The 20,413-nt window shown below is 39.5% G+C and overlaps 2 protein-coding genes across 4 annotated transcripts in view; one reads left to right on the top strand and one right to left on the bottom strand.

The window, feature by feature from the left end:
• Positions 1-8,633, bottom strand: part of LOC117299542 (APOBEC1 complementation factor-like) — a 37,731-nt gene extending 29,098 nt beyond the window's left edge. For all 3 annotated transcript variants that reach the window (XM_033783090.1, XM_033783088.1, XM_033783089.1), the window contains exon 1: positions 7,812-8,633. In XM_033783090.1, the coding sequence (XP_033638981.1) occupies positions 7,812-8,504 (693 nt within the window). In that variant the 5' untranslated portion in view covers positions 8,505-8,633. The remainder of the gene's footprint in view (positions 1-7,811) is intronic.
• Positions 8,634-13,613: 4,980 nt separating this feature from the next.
• Positions 13,614-20,169, top strand: LOC117299412 (U1 small nuclear ribonucleoprotein C-like). Its single transcript, XM_033782951.1, has 5 exons — positions 13,614-13,732; positions 15,644-15,686; positions 16,850-16,958; positions 17,787-18,017; positions 19,872-20,169. Exons 1-5 carry the CDS (start codon positions 13,725-13,727, stop codon positions 19,967-19,969), a joined length of 489 nt encoding a protein of 162 aa, XP_033638842.1. The 5' UTR covers positions 13,614-13,724; the 3' UTR covers positions 19,970-20,169.
• The last annotated feature ends 244 nt before the right edge of the window (positions 20,170-20,413 follow it).

Below are 20,413 nucleotides of genomic sequence, written 5' to 3'. Positions count from 1 at the left end.
CTTTACTTTAGCATGTTTTCAGCAAGGAGCAATACAAAAAGTTATATGTTTTTAAGTAACTGATCTTTATAAATGATAACTGCTTGGATGTTTTGAAAAGGCTTCCTTATCCTTTCAGAGGTCTTTACTGGTTTGCTTTATTGTTTGTTCTCATGTTTCACAAATAGGGGCTTTACACCATTATGACCAGGGCTGAAAATTCACAGCAGACCACAAACCTGAGGTCAGTGATCTTAAAACAGTATCCTCATCAGAAAAGTCAACTGGCTGGGCTCAAATTTGGGGGAAAAAATCCACAACTAACAGAACCCAGAGTTTGTAACTCAAAATTGTCATTGGCCAGGATTCTTGCAACATGCATTGTGTTTTATTTGTGAACAGTTAATAAACTAAGGGTGGGGACTATCAACAGGTGTTTTGGTTTATTTTATTCTTCAAGAGAGCTAATCAAGAACATTACAAAAACGATGAAAAAAAAGTATCAGTTGTCATTAATGTGTTAAACTATTTCATTTTTAAGAACCCATTCAAGAAAGGTTTGCAGCCAGAAATATGATCTTGAGAGAAACGCATAACAGACATGATATTTGGCCATTTGAAAAAAAAGTTAGATTTATTTTTAGCAGAAGGGCTGACTAAAACAATTGTGTTTAAGGTCTAATAGACTTTTTTATGCCATTTAAAGGCAATGGACACTATTGGTAATTACTCAAAAAAATTATCATTATAAAACCTTTCTTGGTTTCGAGTAATGGGGAGAGGTTGATAGTATAAAACATTGTGAGAAACGGCTCCCTCTGAAGTAAGTAGTTTTCGAGAAAGAAGTAATTTTCCACGGATTTGATTTTGCGACCTCAGATTTAGAATTTGTGGGCTCGAAATCAATCATCTGAAAGCACACATTTTCGTGTGACAAGGGTGGTTTTTTTTTCTTTCATTATTATCTCGCAACTTTGACAATCGATTGAGCTCAAATTTTCACAGGTTTGTTATTTTATGCATATGTTGAGATACACTAACTGTAAAAACTAGTCTATGACAATTACCAATAGTGTCCATTGTCTTTAATCAGTCTGTTCTTCAAATTTGTCCAAGGACAAAAATCTGAAACCAGACTAAAGTAGGAAAAATGGCATATCTGGCATAAATAGGGCGGCGGGTCTACAATACTTGCAACAACTGAACAGTCCCCTTTCACCCACATAAAAAAGTGGGCGTGTACACAAATTTATGCATGCACACAACTAACAAAATACAGGATGGATATATTGGTAAGCTCAACATGTTACAATGAGTTTGTTCAATGGAGGACGAGTTCATCGTATCTTCGTCACCGTGTGACGAGGTATTATCTTTACTCATGACTACAAAGTTAATTATACACCAGGAAGGTCCAAGGGTTTATTGTATTGGCGAGGCTACTAGGCTGTGTCTAAAGTGCACGTGGCATCATACATATCCTCAGATGTAGGTTTAGCTAATGTCGGTTGGTTTTGTTTGCGCCATATTGTACGGAGTGTCGGTATCACTGCTTTTGAGGAAATGATAAGAAGAAGACTGTCCTATTATTTTTTTTTAAAGTTTGTTTATAAATGCAATTCTGGATGGCTAGGTTAAATATTGCTTGTTTAATGTTTAAAGAGCGGGGTTATGGACAACTTTTGGTAATTACTCTAAAAAAATTCCCTTCAAAGTAATGGGGTTTTAGGGAGCGGAATTCAAAACATTTCAATCTGAGAAACGATTCCATAATTACAAATTGCCTGTACCATATTTTTAGCAATATCTCAAAAACCCAAGTATGCATTTTCAACAGCTTTGTTTTATTGTATACATTTATTTAGAATTAAAGCAATCAAATATTATTCCAAAAACCAAGCGAATAAAGTTACCTGGAAAAACTGTACCTTGAATACAGTGATGACTTATTGAGGAAATTGAATTAAAAACTTTAAGAGTAAAGTTTTGTAAAAAATGTCCAATCAACATTTTAGGGAGGCGACTGCTGCATTGTGTGTACCAACCCCATTTCTGGCTATGAAAATTTCCAAAAAATCACTGCAGGCAATATTTGGGGATTCAGTTGTTTTATTCAACTTAGGGGGATATGCACTTTTGGATGCAAATTTCTTGTCCTGATCATCACTAGCATGACTCTGCCTTTAACACACTCTACCCCAAAAATGTATAATACTTTGTTATACATTAGTTATTTTGTCATTTCAGTCTGAAAAAGGTCAATAATTATATACAGAACTTATTGTGTCTGTATTTCAGCCTACCACATTTTACCAGTGTTTTCAGTAAACCATTCACAACCGGAAAATCTTTGCACGGATGGGGCCTATAATATGAAAATTGGAAAACATCAACTTCTACAGGCTGTATGATTCTGTTATAACTTATACTCGGCTTTGCGAAAAGTTTGATGCCCATGGATCGATAGCTGAAAATAACCGTATGGCATATTTTGCAGAGTGTTTATAATTTAACTTGCCATCTTTGACGGAAATTCTGCCTTTGTTTTATAAGTTTAATTTAACACAATGTATCCAACCCTGCATGGATCACCACACCATACAAAAAACAACCAATAAGGCCTACATGAAAACAAAGGCAAGAACCATCAAACACTAGCAGATGGTTAAACAATTTTTATAATATTTTATTTGAGCCTGGTCTGGTGCCCTAAAAATTTGCGCCTAAGGCTGAAGCCTACTTAAAGCCACTGGACACTATTAGTAATTGTCGAAGACCAGTCTTCTCACTTGCTGTATCTCAACATATACATAAAATAACAAACCTGTGAAAATTTGAGCTCAATCGGTGGTCGAAGTTGCGAGATAATAATGGAAGAAAAAACACCCTTGTCACACAAAGTTGTGTGCTTTTAGTTGGTTGATTTCGAGACCTCAAATTCTAAACTTGAGGTCTCAAAATCAAATTCGTGGAAAAATACTTCTTTCTCAAAAACTATGTCACTTCAGAGGGAGCCGTTTCTCACAATGTTTTATACCATCAACCTCTCCCCATTACTCATTACCAAGTAAAGTTATATGCTAATAATTATTTTGAGTAATTACCAATAGTGTCCACTGCCTTTAAGGCTGAAGTTGCCTTGCTTTAACAGTTTCGAAATTCTTTGCCTGCCTCGCGCCCCAACTACACAAGTATACTTGTTACAACAAAGTTTCAGTCCTGTATTCATATTCAGTAATTCAGTGATATTCAGCTCGTTCCTTCAAGGTTCTGTTGCAGTTTAAAAATTAACCAGACTTATGTTAATACTAAATTACTTAGAGCGTAATGTACTAATAGGAGGCTAAAGTCCTGACAGTGACAAGGCAAGGCATAATGATTGCGTGGTACAACTTGCAGGAATGAACATGCATTTCTGTTCCCACCCACACAAGATCAGTTGATGCACAATGTCAGACCTGTATGCTTCGTTTTTGAAAGGGCAAGGGCACCAAGGCATTTTCTCTTTGGCAAAGGGCACCCTATGAGGAAATTGTAAATTTCTACTGTCAGAGCATTACAAGGGCACCAAAGCAATGGAAAGGGACAATCGCCTCCGTAGCCTGCTATGTATAACTTTTTGTTTTCATGTTCCCAGTGTGTGAGGAATAGAAAAAGCAATCATGCAAAGTGATTTTGACTACCAACATTAAAAGGGGCCCAGACTTACTACCATTTGAGCCCCAAATTAAGTCATTTTTAAAATGCCAGAAACTTGCTAGAGGAAACAAACAAACTATAGTGCCTGCACTATTTAGCTTAAAAAGGGTGCTTTATCATTTGATGCAGTTTGAGGGGGTGTGTCACAATCAGATGGTTTGCAGTATGGCTTACTAAATCAATGATTGACACGCTATCATGGTGCCACTGTTGCTTAATTTGCCACAATATTGAAAAAAGCTCCTGAAATCAAACTGTTTTTCGGAAACAGTACTGAAATTCAACAAGTCCATGAGTCTATTCAGTGTTCTCCCTCAACATTGTCTGCTGATGAAATGCCAGTTAAAGGCAGTGGGCACTATTGGTAATTACTCAAAAGAATTATTGCCATAAAACCTTACTTGATTACGAGTAATGGGGAGAGGTTAATGGTATAAAACATTGTGCGAAAAGGCTCCCTCTGAAGTGCCATAGTTTTGGAGGAAGAACTTATTTTCCACGGATTTGATTTCGAGACCTCAGATTTAGAACTTGAGGTCTCGAAATCAACCATCTAAACGCACGCAACTTTGTGTGACAAGGGTGTTTCTTTCTTTCATTATTATCTCGCAAGTTCGATGACCGATTGAGCTCAAATTTGCACAGGTTTATTTTTTTATGCATAAGTTGAGATACACCAAATGTGTGAAGGCTAGTCTTTGACGATTACCAATAGTGTCCACTGGCTTTAAAACAATTGAGGACCAGCCAAATTCTGTCCAACTGGCCAGCTAGCTCGGGATTTTTACTTCCCACTGACTGTGCATCACCTTTGTTTTAAAATGAATCCAAATTACGCGGCTTTGCATTTCCAAGATAAAATTATAAGCCACATAAGAAACTGACCGGGTAAATTTATATTAAAATTTTGTTTCCTTTGTGGTTTATAAATTAATTTCAAAATTGTACTGAACTCTTTCTACATCATCCACAGCATCTTGTTTGTAAAAATCACATGGCATTATGTTGAATACATTTTCATTGCTTCCAGGTCATCAGTACATCTACTGTATTTGTGTGTACACTGCACTCACACATAATACACACAAATCTGAAATGTACACGACCCCGAGAGACAAAACAAGATGGCGGCCAACAATAAAATAGAATAAAAAGCGTGCAATAAAACACAGGGAAAGCCCTGGCTCACTCTGTAAATATGTCTCTGGTCTGATTTACGATAGAAAATGACCATGGTTAGAGGATTATAACCCTTGGACAAATTTGAAGGAGGACAGGTACCATTCACACAGTTGAGAAGAAAACAAGCTAAAGAGGTTGCGCTTTGTTTGGCTAGTAATGTTGGTACAAGTCCTTTATTGTTTGCATGGGGCTAGAGGGTTAGTTAGTGAAGATCCTTTCTGTGGTTTGTGCGAGTGAGGTACTCATTCTACAATCATGACGTTGTCCACTCTTTTCTTTGTAAAATCATGTAAAAACTACCTGATTGAAATATGAAGCTATTGAATTTTAAGCTATTTAATTTCTCAGAACTACTTTAAATTGAAATTAATAGAGCCTGTCAGGCCTGGATACACTAAACAGGGCGATGGCCTACATGTAAGAATGTTTTACATTTTAAATCTGGTAATTTATAATGGCTTTCAAAACTAGCCTTTCTTAGGAAACAACTCTTGTTTTCTTTGGATTTTTTTAAGATATTGATGAAAAGATAGAAGTTTAAAATGTTTAGCCCTGCACACCAGCAGCAGTGTGTACAAGTTGTAGGTGACATTTAGACCTTGAAGTTCATCTTTGAGAGGACAAGGCCAATTTCATTTTTCAAAGAGCACTTCCATTGGTAAATCTTTCTGCCAGTTGAAAATGTTTGAAGGCGTGCCTTAGAAGCAATAACCACAGCAACAGAGGACATGGCATCTTTAGCTGACAATTTATTTGAGGTTAACATGTAAATCCCTCAGCCAATAATCACTGTTACCTTGACATGGAATTGACAATTTTGTTTACCTAACTTAAATACCAATTTGAATATTTTTCTTTTGTGGTTCACAACAAAATTTAGTTTGTTGAAAAGTGGTTCTGTGTACCTTCCTTGAATAGGCAGAGTTAACCCACAAAAGTAATGTTTACTGACATCTTGGTTGGTCATGATTCCCTTTCAGTAGAGGTCACTGTCCAGATCAACTTTACAGAGAAGTAAACCAATTGAAAATGGTAGGCCCCCTCACTAGCTGGTAACCTTTTTCAGGTTAGCGAATGTCAGTTCTTCATGCTTACCATAATAAAATCCATGCCACATGTAGGCCTGCCGTCTGTGACTGATACTATTAACTACTTATTTTTGCTTAGCAGAAAACTGTCGAACAATTTTCCGCTATTGAAGCAGCTAATGCTATCTGAATTTGACCCAAATGGAACTCCATTTATATTTTCGGGGAACTACCCTCCCCTGTCTGTCGAGCAATTTTGCACAGCGAAATATTCAGACTGAAGCTACCCATAGATCTGTATTGTGAACACTAAATGTTAATTTTGGAGTTTGAAAATGTAGGTTTTTGAGTAGAAATTGATAAAGTTTGTCAAGCATTTTACTGTGCTCTAAGGAATTGCAGTCACTCTTCAACTTATTTATTGAGGCTAATGCTAACAAAAATCATCAAAAATCAATGTGAAATATTATTCTCAAAATACCACCTTATCTTTTGGGATTTTAAACCTTAAAGGCTTAAACTTTAAAGGGGTCCCAAAAAATTCACAATAAAGTTTCAGTAATTGGATCCTGGTCCTAAATAAAGATTACATTGTATTACCAAAAGAGTTTTGTGGGTAAAGCAGATTCCATAAATACAGGAATAACTTTTTCAATGTTGTATTTTTATTGGAGTGTTTTGATAAATGAACCTATCTGGAGTAGTACACATTTTCCAGAATGTTTTCTAAAGGCTTTTCACCAGTTGTTGCATTCGTGTTGGATGGGTGTCAGTACACTTCGTATGTTTGCCGCTAGTACCCTGGACATCTTGTACCTTTTGCAAGGTACAAATTGACTTTGGACTCTTGGACACTTCGTACTGTACAAGACACTTCGTACAATGTTTCAGGACACTTTTTGGTACAAAGTGACCAATTTGGTTTTGATACGAAGTGGCAAAGGTACAAAGTGTCTGACTTCCATTGGATGTTAACCAGGATTTTGAAATACATTTTTGGTGGTCGTAATTATTTACAGATTGAAAGACCTGGATTTTAGGTTCTTTTGAAAATAACCTTTTTAAGTTTCTTTGAAAAGAAATTACTTGGTTTACCAGAAAAATCCACTATCAAGATGGATGAAGGCTAGTTACGTTATCGCAACGAGATGAAGGCGGGGTCTAAATTCATTCATTCCTCCATGGTTCATTTAACAGTTTAATATTGACTTCAAACAGTTTAGCCTCATACGACTCTATAGACCTTATGCACATGACGTCATTTCAGTACGGCACCCCCGCATTGAGGTCAAAAGGAGATTGTTCATTGGTCAATCTATGTGCGTTTTGATTGTTTCGTCACCGTTTGACCTCAAAGATGGCGGCTGGATGACGTCAATGCATAAGGTCTATTAAAAAGGAAATCTTCTGTTGTCTATTTTACGATAGTCTACCTGCAAAATAAACTTGAAATAACTAAGCAAATGAAACGACACTAGCTGATTAACTTCCATCATAATTTAAACCCATACTTTGTGTTGTAATCAACAAGTTTATGATTTTAAATTTAAACTTTTATCTGCAATTTTTTTTTTTTTATAAATTAGGATGGAAAAAAACACGCTTTCATTATGTCAATAATTTGAATAAAGCCTGTGTCTACAAAATTTCTTAAAAGTAAACATTTTCATAATTTGAAAAACTCAATGTGGACCCAAAAGCCCCCTCAGTTTCTGGTGATAATACCTGATAATGATTTAGTCACTTATTAAGCAAAAACAAATTGTGTAGTTCAGGAAAAAAGGCAATGTAATGTTTGTTTTTCTCCGTTTTTCTTCAATCATATTTTGAAGTTTTTTAAAGTATTTTGAATGTAATTATTGGAGGTCAGTTCCTTGTTGTTAAATCGTTATTCTTGTTTCAAACAGGTTATAATGAACTTACGTTCTTCATGATGTCCTCGTCGACATCTCTTTCTGGCTCAGCCCAGTCCACCATGATCTGATGTCCCCACAGCTGAATTCTACCGGGGATGAGTTTTCGTCTCGCCATGGCTGCCGCTCGGTGGTTCTCGAATTCGACGAAAGCAAAGCCTCTGTTTTTCGATTTATCCGTCGCCGACGGGTAGACAATGACATCGGTGACCTGCTCGGTAACTTTGGACATTTCTTCGAGGATCTCATTTCGCTTCTTGTTCTTGGGAATCCCTCCAACAAAAAGGCGGCAGTTGTCGACGCTTGGGCAGACCCCGAGGTATCGGCCTTTCCGGATTTCGTAGTTGTTGAGCTGTTTCACCGCTTTCTTGCCATCTTCCTTGTTCGTGAACATCACAAATGCATACCCCCTGTTGTTACCACTAAAATCCATCATCAGTCTCAGTTCGAAGATTTTCCCAATTTTCATGAAGACCGGCACAAGCTCGTCTTCGAAGAGATCACGGGGTATTTTCCCGACGAAGACCTCGCAGCCCCTGCTCGGTGGCTGTCCCTCCCAGCCAGGGCACGGCCCGCCGTACTTCCTCTGGCCGTTCTCCTGGACAATGTCGTAGCCGGTCTTCTCCATAAGCGCCAGAAGGGCTGCCTCATTCCGGGCCCCGGCAATTCCCTCGGGTGCTGACTTTCCGATTGAGTCTTCCATGATTCGTTCCTATTTGATTCGGTGTGATTAGGGCTAAGGTTGGCCAAGGAATGATCTGAAAAATCACTTCATATCTTGATGGTTGAATAATTTACTAGAGATTAATCTGGTGTCGATGTCACATGTACCTTGCCAACAGCGTGCGTCAGATTGTGTGCGAAAAGTGAGCAGCAAAACTGCCCCCTATCGATACAAAACCAAAGTATCGATCTATCGAAACAAATGTTTAGGCTCGTAAAAAAACAATCTCGTCTGTGATTTTTACAAACTTTTGCTCAAATTCTTGAAAAAAATTTCCTTTTGAGGAATTTGATCACTTTCAAATGATTCTGGTCAGTCTAAGATTTGCTTCCACGGTCTTTTTATAATTGCCGATTTGTAATAATTGATTGCTACCAATAAAAATATCACCTCCGGCGTCATCGCCTCAAGTGATCCAGCGCATGCGCAGTATCCGAGATGGCGGCGATGTCGGCTGCTCACGCAAAGTCAATAATTATTGATTGTGTTAGCAGGTCAGATGTCAAAGTTGTAATTGGCTCAAAGTTGTCCTTTTCATAATCTGTTTTTTTAGGTAGAGCTAGTGTGTTATTTCATGAAGAGCATAACAACCAAAAGGGCATTTCGCTGGGGCATCGCGGCAATGGCTACTGGTGGCCGCAGTAGAGGTTCAGGGCTGACTTTTAAAGGCAGTGGACACTATTGGTAATTGTCAAAGACCAGTCTTCTCACTTGGTGTATCTCAACATGCATCGGCTAAAAATAACAAACCTGTAAAAATAATGAGCTCGATTGGTCGTCGAAGTTGTGAGATAACTATGAAAAAAAAACCACCCTTGTCACACGAAGCTGTGTGCCTTCAGATGTTTGTTTTCGAGACCTCAAATTCGTGGAAAATTACTTCTTTCTCGAAAACTACGACACTTTAGAGGGAACCGTTTCTCACAATGTTTTATACTATCAACCTCTCCCCATTACTCGTTACCATGTGAAGTTTTATGCTGATAATTATTTTGGGTGGTTACCAATAGTGTCCACTGCCTTTATATTAATAAGTTGTGTTTGTTGCAATAATTATACCTACACGTGCAGTTGCTATAATATTATTTTTTGGAGACTACGACTATATAATAGGCACTACTACAACTTAAAGAGAGGGGTTCCATAATAACTATAATAATAAGCAAATTCGGGGAGGTTGCATAATAGGCCTCGGGTGAAATCTTTTGAAAACAAGTTTCAGCACCCACTTTGTAGTTAATAGCCTTATGTTGGCATAATTTTGATAAGAAAGCCGCATAAATTGTTTAAACCGCATTTAAAATGGATTATACACCATCCAGTTTAACCAAACAATGTTAATGGGGGACACAGATAACAAATTTCAACCTTGATTAACGAGTTGTGTTTTTCGTTTGACTGTTTCAATGTTAGCTGATGAGCCAATAATATAAAAAGTCGGTGTTCGGTTCTATATAGGGGCGTATACTTTGTGGTGGGTGGGGATACGAGAAGTACCGCTCCGGAAACGACGAATGATCTCAAAAATATTTTGGTGAGATTATCAGGGCAGTGCATGCCCGTGGCCTGCAAGGTATACTAAGACAGTGTGGCCAAGTTCAATAAAGGATGTAAGCGCAAACAGAAATAGCACCCAAACAAATCTTAGCAAAACTTTAGGATAAGGCCTATCAGCCAAAACACTGATGCTGCAACGTATTAGGCCTACAGTGTCATTTCTTGCTTAGCCAAAGTAATTTGCTAAGAAGAATGTCACTTCTGCTTAACAGCTTTATGAAACTGTGTCAAGGTGGATCCACGGAGGTGTGTCAGTGAGTATCGGGGGGGGGGTGGCAGAGAGGGGTTCGGATCTTGGACAGCCGACCGGGAGAAGCGTGGTTGGGGGATGGGGTGTGTGATGCCGCTTACATCCAGCTATACAAATTACTGATACCAAGAATAAGCACACATCATAATTTTATGAACCAGTCTCTGATGGGGCGGGCCCCCAACCTACAAAAAAACAATTCACGGCAGCAGAATGGGTTTTAAATTGGCGAAGCAGACACGGGATAAATAATACTTGTTGTGCACATCACACATTGCCTACAGATCGTTGTACTAAATTGATAACTATAATAACAATGTGTGTACTCTGTACTCCTGCCCCGTATTATCTCTAAAAGCCGATAACTCAGAGATTACATTACATAATTAATCATGTTGGTTATGAGAGATCAATTGTTATATCCCGATATTCTAATTAGAGTACAAAGGCCAATATTGTTTATAACCTAATGGGGTCTAATATAATAGGTCGGGTATAACCTAAAAGCTGGATTACATCCCCGTGAACGAGAGACTGTAGATAATGCGCATCCACATAGGCCCCTTGGTCTGAACAACAACTACTGCATGCTGACCAGATAAAAAAAAGTATAATATTTTGCACATTTTGCGTTTAGAGGGCCTTCGACGTCTAATCCCCTCCCCCCCCCCCCCAACCCGGCCCCTCCAAAAAAGAGAGAAAGATTTCCCCATTCCCGCTGTTGCCCCAATGAAAACAGAGGGAAAAACCATCTATACCTCCCTCCCCTCCCCCCCCCCCCCCTACACCTATAACTGCATGCATGCACCGAGTACACACGGAATGTGTAAAGTCTGGAAAATAAAAAAACAGGCATGTCGCGGTCTAGTTTCGATTTGGTTTACCACCCAATCAGTTTCCCTCAATCACACAGTCTCTCCACCATTATAACCATTGTAGGTACACGCCCATTAAAACCACCAGCTAATAGGAGACTTTCCAACGCTAGGTGGCAGCAGACATACCGGGTAATTAATTTCCATTGTTTACGTAGTTCTGAACATGCGCATAATTCTGAGAACAATGGATTTACCCGGTAAGTCTGCTGCCCTCTATCGTCCCAGAAAGTCTCCCATTGGGAACGCGTTTTATCTGCATTATTAGTAACAAAACATTAACTTATTTCGCTTTGCGCTTTAAAGATAAATCGCCTATACATACCCGGGTGGCGTGTGATAATGCCGCCAAAGGACGTGGTGCTTGTACCGCCGGTCCAGTAGTAATTATTATTTTGATGACAGGCCTACACATACAAACACGGCGGTACACGCAAAAAGGAAATCCTTGGATCTGGGCCCAATTTCGTAGAGCTGAGGCCCAAAACAGAAAATTAATATTGTGAAAAGAAAAAAAAATCCTGCTAGGCAAAAATAATTATTTTATGGCAAAAGTAAGCATACCGCCCAATAGTTTGTACATTATGTAGCATTCTATTTTCGGCTGGTAACCTCATTCTGATTCTGGTAAACACTGTTTTGTGCTAAGCTATGTTTTGTGCCAAGCAGCTCTGTTCAATTGGACACTGCCTGTGGACAATCATGGTTACAAATTTGACCATAGAGAAAGGATTTGACTTCTTCAGAAAACAAAAATTAAATCATGTATTAACACGATCGTATAAACATTTTTTACAATTCATATTTTTTCCGGTCCTGTATTATAAGGAAAGTCGATGTAATGTTTATCGTCAGGAAAGACAAATTCGGGATATCTGAAGGACACAATTTCATAGAGCTGCTTACACACAAAACGGAGTAGCTATAACAACAATGATTACAAGAATAATTTTAATAGCATCCAAGAGTACCATTTTTCGCATGCAACAGCTGTGACTGTTATCCTGCTTAGTGTTGCTTATACCAACAACTTCTTTAGAGAACTGTCTTTCTAATAATCTACTATACGTGGAGTATAGGTCTTTCGAACAATAATAATTGTTCGGGAGACTTCTCAGTTCTGAAAAGAACTGTCCTGCTCTCCGGACGGAAGGTACAGATTGAAACTTAAGCTTAGACATAGTTTACTTATTATATAATTATTTTATTTTATTTTTTCCCCTCATACATACCGTTTTTCGCAGTCAATACACGTGAGCATAAACAATAATCACAGCATAATGGACAAGGTGAATAAAATAACCCAAGTCCCAAATTATAACGCGGAGGGGTAGGGCAGGATTTGCCAGTCTTTTCTTTGCCAAACAAGGATCTCTGAGCGGCGGTCAGTCGAACAAACATTCTTCATTTTGCGGTTTCGTCTCAGACCTGACTTAGGCCTTTGATCTTTAGCGCCGTATCGAGTCTTAGTCTTGAGACTCTCTCGTATTAGGTTTGCATTGTTGTGGTGGTGAAGTTGGTAGTGGGGATACGCTGACTTTGTTGAAGAACAGATGCACACTCAAGCAGCTGCCCGTCTGCTCTTTGGGAGTTATAGCGCCCTCTTGTGGATTGCAATGAAAGAAAACCGTTTCACACAAAAAAAATAGTGATACAAAAAATTAAAGTAATAATACAAAAAAAATAGAAGTCTTATAGCTTTTGACTGTAAAGGGGAAATATTGTCCATTGACTCTTGAACTTGTGCCCCTCCTCAATCATTTTATGGGAAGCCCATGAGACAGTCAAGTTATATCCCTCCTCATTTTTTTTTCCCGGCCTCATGATCCAAAAACACATCAAGTTGGAAGTCAACATTCAACCCCCATCTCAGTTCACATTGACCAAATTTTCACTGAAACCCCTTTTTGGGCTCTTAACTGACTATACCAATGACCAATGTAATTCATTATGATAAACATCTGAACATTTTAATAATTGTGTTTAGTACCAATTTCAGGTTGAAAATTGACGACAGTGAATTCTTTGCCTCTGGGGATTATAATAATAATTATTCCCCCGCGCGCCCCAATAGGCGCCTGTAGGCCTATCGGTGAATATTGTGTAAAAACTTCAGCAGCCCTCACTGGCTCATTTTAGATCATCTTCCGTCAGAATATCATTATGCTTCCGGATAAACATTTTTGATTTCTGTACATCAATAAATTGTCTCTGTGCTTTTCACAAAAAATCAAGACAAATTTTGACCATGGCCATTCTATTAATACAAGGGGATTAATTATTGCCAAACCATTATTATTTTTTTTCCCGTTGATGTTGTGGCAGTTTTCCTTGCGGAAGTTTTGTTAGAGCGCCCTCTCGCGACTGCATTTTTCGGATACGTTGTCTTGCGTAAGCTGTAAACAATCAACGCGTATCCGAAAAACGCTTCAACCACAAACAACGAAAGAAAGCGTGTCCAAAACGACGAACCGTGTAATCGACTGACGAGGAAAATCTGTCCTTTCCACAGACAAAATGCCGAAGTAAGTTTTATAATGTAAAATATAAGAGATGGGGGTAGTTCTCTTTGTAGTTACAACTACTACATCCACAATATTTGAAGAAAAGGGTTTCCGTGTGTACGTCCGTCCGTCATGTGTCCGTCATGTGTCCGTGTCGTTTTTATTTTTATTTAGACAACTCGTCCGTCGGACAACTCGACCGTTCAGACTGGTCCTACTACTGGGTACCGGTCAACTCGGTCCCAAGCCAACTCGGTCCCAGTCAACTCGGTCCCAAGTGAACTCGGTCCCAAGTGCAAGTCAACTCGGTCCCAAGTCAACTCGGTCCCAGTCAACTCGGTCCCAAGTCAACTCGGTCCCAAGTGCGAGTCAACTCGGTCCCAAGTCAACTCGGTCCCAGTCAACTCGGTCCCAGTCAACTCGGTCCCAAGTCAACTCGGTCCCAAGTCAACTCGGTCCAAAGACAGGGAAGCTTTGCACGCACGAGCCCGGGCGCGGGGACCACAACCCTAGTTGCGATAACGTAACCCTCCTCCCGACGGCCGCCAGGCCTGAGGGTTACGAGATTCCTTTTGAGCGGAAACGGTTAATCTGGTCCAACACGTACAATTTCGACAGCTAGTCACCAGATTTGCCACATTTTTACCACTTTCAAAAATCATGACACAAATTCTGAGGGGACTGAGAGTATGAACTTAATCCGCAATGTCTAATGCAGCCTGCCATATAATACTCAAAACACCATTTAGAAAAATATTTTGAAGAAAAATTGACAAAAACTTTCCAGATCCCCGAGCGAAATCCCAGGTTCATATTTTGAACCTGTCGCATCGCTTTGCAAACGCATTATTTTGTTGGGCTAAACCATTCTGTAAAAGGGGTGTTACAATGTTGCAGTGCTACAATGCGTGCGCGCCATTATGAGTGAACGGCGTGCAATGCAAACGAACCTGTGGGGATAGGGTACTTCTTCTGGGAACCACGAAGAATGTACACATACTGGTACCCTGTGCGAGCTTCGTGGTTCCCAGACGCGCGGACATGTGTTTTGTACACAAAGCACAGATCGCTTTTTTTTTTCTTTCTATGAATTACACAAATCAAGAAATTGTGATTCAGTTACTAGCCGACAATAATTATTCTAGTCATTGTGAAATCAGTGGTCCTTTCCTTCCCACAGTTTCTTTCTGGCATTCAACAAAATCCACCAGGTGGTAGGCCTAAAGTACAGGTTATTGTGATAAGGTCTATACTTTGAGTGCGTTCGCATTATGAAAATTGCCCTCTCTTTGATTTTAAAAAGTAAATATTTTTATCATGCACTAGTCTTTTAGAACAAGCTACAGTACCAGCGTCATCAGAAACACTCATTCTCTCAACACATTTCAAACCCATAATTGAGAATCTTCTGGTTTAAAGGCAGTGGACACTATTGGTTTACTCCAAATAATTATTAGCATAAAACCTTTCTTGGTAACGAGTAATGGGGAGCTGTTGGTAGTATAAAACAATGTGAGAAACTGCTCCCTCTGAAGTAATTTGGTTTTCTAGAAGGAAGTAATTTTCCACGAATTTGATTTCGAGACCTCGGATTTAGAATTTGAGGTCTCAAAATCAAGCATATGGAAGCACACAACTTCGTGTGACAAGGGTGTTTTTTTCTTTCGTTATTATCTCGCAACTTTGACGACCGATTGAGCTCAAATTTCCACAGGCTTGTAATATTTTATGCATGTGTTGAGATACACCAAGTGAGAAGACTTGTTTTTGACAATTACCATTAGTGTCCAGCCTGTCTTTAAACAAGTTAATATTTTTTTATTAAGATTCCTGGTTTAGGTGGAACTTTCTGTAGCTGGAGCTTGAGCCTTATAATATTGAACATAATAAATCAAAAATAAACAAGTCGTGTTTTCTTTTTTTCTTCTTCAGGTATTACTGTGACTACTGCGATACATACCTCACACATGACTCGGTAAGTCTGCGGGATTACTTAGTTTGACTAAGTGTCAATCATCATTGTCACGGCTTTGCTTCATCCTGAACAAAGCCTAGAGAATGGTCCTTGGTCTTAGGATAAAGCAGTCACAGATCCCACTTAAAAAAACCAATGTTTTTATTGGATCAGAATCATTGATCTCTCTTATATTGACGGGATAGGTGGCAGGCCTGGAATTTCATTTTTGAGACGGCAAGGCCGTATTCATTTTGCAAAGGGCACTTTCATAGGAAAATCTCAAAGTAAATGGCTAACTTTTGGTCTGCGTGTGATTCAAGGCCTGAGGTACGCAACGCAAACATGAGTTTAGTTACTGAATTTCATCACATTTTGCCTACTTCTACATATAGTTTTTGAAGAAAATTTCAAAGAAATTAAATGTGTAGCTATAAAGGAACAAGTACATCGTAACTTCAAGTATTTTTTAATCAAGGTGTGCGCTGTTACGTTAAAAATGTTTACCCTTTTTGTGGTTTTTAGACTGCCTTTTCTATATATTAAGTGTTGTTTTTAAAATATTGTATTTAAGTGGAAAGCACCTTGAGGTCTGTCAAGCATAAGGCACTATATAAATACTCTATTAGTATTATTATTATCATTGGTTACGCACCGCGCTGCCGTATGCACTGTGCGGACCTTGAGAAACGGGTCTGTGCCTAAGCTTGGGCGATATCGATTTATTTTATTCACGATATATCGCCGACAATATATCGCGATATTCGATATAATCGCGATTAATGAAATTTGACATCATCAGTCTTAAAACTCCAAGTGAAAGTTGTAGAAGAGACAGTCCTAGCATAAGAGAGGTGTTCTAATGACCTACTCTTCTGGTTTTACTCCAAACCTATGGGGTGCAAGATGTCTCAGCTAGCAAATACATCGCGATATTTAATCGATATATCGATATATCACGATATATCGCGATATATCGTTGTTTCGATTAAAACCAAATCCATCCGATATCGACATCGTGTCCAAATTAATATCGTGATATTCGATAATATCGTGATATAGCCCAAGCTTATCTGTGCCCTGCTTACACAGTAAAAATGCAGCGAGTGTGAACTAACCTTAGAGTTATGCACTAATGCAGCATTACATCAAAATGGTCACTAGATTCTTAATTTCATTCACAGCCATCGGTGAGAAAAACACACTGCAACGGCAGGAAACACAAAGAGAACGTCAGAATCTACTACCAGAAATGGATGGAGGAGCAAGCCCAGAGTCTCATCGACAGAACAAGTAAGTAGCTGTTTTATTTAGTAAACACACATTAAAGTATGTCGCCATCTTGAGCTACATGTAGACACAGTAGTCAGGTAGTTGGTCAATTTTAATTGATTTCACACCCAAATCACCTAGCCTAGAACTTTATTTTTAAAAAGGGCAATGTTCTTTTCAGTTTCACAAAGGGCATTCCCTTTGGGCACCAAGGCCAAGACGAGGGCAATGGAGGTAATCCAGGCCTGTATGTTTTTTTTTTCTCAAAGGGTATCCGGTAAGGGCTCAAAGGCATTTTCTCCTTGGTAAAGGACAGCCTATGAGAAAATCGTAAAATTACCGCTGAGAGCATTTTAAGGGCACCCAGGCAAAGATCAGGGGGCATGGAGACAAGTCACCGCTGTTGCCTCCAGAAATTATCAGGCCTAGTAATGGCTTGGCTTCACTTTTAGTAATTCACAACTGAAACTGGGAGTTGGTTTTTCAAAAGTTTTATAAAAAAGAGCAGTGTCGCGCCATAAAATTAGGGTTAGTCAGGTAACCGGTAGCCGAGCTGTGTTTTAGACCATACTGACAAGCCACCAATCTATAGACGATGTGACCTGTGTTTACATTCAAACCGCCCGCCGTTGACAAATCACTGTATACGTCATATTTCGCCGGGCAAAAAGATTGCATACACTTTCTAGCTGGCTGTCAAAACCTCGAAAGGTTTTGCCCAGCGGTATGCGCACGGATCATGTTATGGTTTTCGTGTGACGCCAGAGGTCACATCACCTATAAGCAATTAATGTTAAAAGCAGATCAACTGTTTTAAATCTGAAAATAAAATTCAATATTTGCCAACAGCCGCAGCGTTCCAGTCCGGTAAGATCCAGCACAACCCGTTCAATGAGGGCGGTGGGCCACCCCCTCCAGGCGGGGCTACCGTCCCACCCCCACAGAACTATGGTGGACCAAGGGGGCCCATGCCACCCAGGGGGCCTATGGGTGGTCCAGTGATGGGTGGGCCACCAGGGGGTCCCAGACCACTCATACAGAACCCGCCAGGCCTGATGGGTATGGGGCCCAGACCGCCAAGTAAGTAGCTCAGTTTTGTTTTCTTCACTTTAGTTTTCGTTACAGGCAATGGACACTATTGATAATTACTCAAAGTAATTGTTAGCATAACAAATTACTTGGTAATGAGCAATGGAGATACTAGTATAAAACATTGTGAGAAATGGCTCCCTCCGAAGTAACGTAGTTTTCGAGAAAGAGGTATTTTCTCACTCAAATAATAAAAGACTTCCGCTGAAGCCTTTTATTATGCATCTGAAAGCACACTAAGTTGTGCATCAGCAGGGGTGTTTTCCATTGTTACTTTTTTGCAAATTCGATGACCAATTGAGCCCAAATTCTCACAAGTTTGTTGTTTGGATACACCAAGTGAGAATACTTGTCTTTGACAATTACCAAAGGTGTCCATGCCTTTAAGCGTTGAAGTAGAGATGGTGCGCTTAGATTACGCGCTGTTACACGGGGAAGCCAGCTTGTTATTCATTCGTGCGCGTTTAGTCTTGGTGCAAGACGTTCTTGTTTCCTTTCACACGCAGCGCGGCCAACTCACCGACAGCGCCAGCATCGCCCATCACAAGAAACGTCTTGTACCAAGACGAGTGCGTAGTATCCGAAAACAACCGGTTATAAACAGAGCTCCAGCTGGTCATTTTCAAAGGTTTAAACACCCCCACGTGATGCGCTCTCCACCAAAAGGAGTAGAGAAATTGTCTGGGGTATTTCTGAATGTGGTTTTTACAGAGAGGGATTCAACAAAATTTAATCTGAGAAATTGTTCACGCTCAAATCGTTTCTCAGATCGTGTATTCCAACAACAGGTTATTCTTACTACAGGTTATTCTTCCTTAATCCTACGTGGACATAACCACTTAAGATTTTCTGCAGTATCTCAAAAAGGCTACCACCTTTTAAAATGAAACTTTCATTACGGCAAAGTGCAGAGCAGGAGGCACTCGTCGGAGAGGTGGCTCGTGGGGGCCAGCTGCGGGGCTCTCGCCCGGCTGCAGTGGGGGCCCGGCACGGGGCCCCGACTTGGTGGAAAGACGGTGTTCTGGGTGCACGGCAAAGTGCAGAGCAGGAGGCACTCGTCGGAGAGGTGGCTCGTGGGGGCCAGCGGCGCTCCGTCCCCCACTGGTTAGTTTTATCTAGACCTACAGGTGTGTATAGGATTAAAACAATCAAACAGTTCTGAGAGGAACTGTCCTGCTCATTAACTATTACCTGAGCGGATGGTACAGAAAGAGGCTGGGACTACTACTTTAGCTTATAGGATCGTTAAATTAACTGTACTGCCAGTCAGTTCTTGGGTTGGTCTCAACGTTTCGACTACCTTGCTCTAGTAAGTCATCGTCAAGAGACTGACGTTTATGCTAACGCAAATTTTTTCTGCACAAAAATGTGCTTACCGGTAATGAGCTTTATGAAATTGAGCCCACGTTGTCAAGCTATGTTTTAGTTTGTTAAAGACACTGGACACTATTGGTAATTGTCAAACACCAGTCTTCTCACTTGGTGTATCTCATCAAATGCATAAAATAACAAACCTGTGAAACTTTGAGCTCAATTGGTCATCGGAGTTGGGAGAAAATAATGAAAGAAAAAAAACACCTTGTCATACGAAGTTGTGTGCTTTCAGATGCTTGATTTCGAGACCTCAAATTCTAAATCTGAGGTCTCAAAATCAAATTCGCAGAAAATTACAATGTTTTATACTATCAACCTCTCCCCATAACTCGTTATCAAGTAAGGTTTTATGCTAATAATTATTTTGAGTAATTACCAATAGTGTCCACTGATTTTAAGTTGACTCCTGGCTGTTCATGACATGTTGATCCATGGTTGATCTAACTTTATTGTATTTTTGTTATCACACAGTGATGGGACCCATGGGACCTATGCCGCCAGGTACTATGCCACCCCCAGGAGGGCTACTGCCAAGACCTGGCATTCCAGTTGCAAACAGACCCTCATAACATTCTACAAGCTGTTTTTAGTTTTTTTTTGTTTAAGTAAACTTTCCAAGTTTTTCTTTTTTTAAAGGGTCTATGTACTTTTTGTAGGACAAAAAAACACAATGTCCACAAAATTACACTAATCGTACACAGTTTGATGATAATGATACCGGTATGTGAAATCTTCCCTGAAAATAGAACTTGCTGAGGTGCTGTAGTTTTTGAGAAATGAGTAAAACAATGTCATGAAAATAATTTTTGTCTCAATTATTTTGGATTGTAAAAACATATTTTCATGACATTGTTTAACTCATTTCTCAAAAACTACAGCACCTAGCAACTACCATTTTAAGGTATGCTTTCTACTATCATTATCTTCAAACGGTGTAAGTTTAATGCAAATCTGTGGACATTGTGTTTTGTGTTACAGAAAGTACCCAAATCCTTCAAATCCTTTTCTGTTTT

This window comes from Asterias rubens, chromosome 14 (genome assembly GCF_902459465.1).
Source record: "Asterias rubens chromosome 14, eAstRub1.3, whole genome shotgun sequence".
NCBI classification, from domain to species: Eukaryota; Metazoa; Echinodermata; class Asteroidea; order Forcipulatida; family Asteriidae; genus Asterias; species Asterias rubens.
The sequence above is the reverse complement of the archived record's forward strand: the minus strand, read 5'-3'. Positions and strand labels throughout refer to the sequence as shown.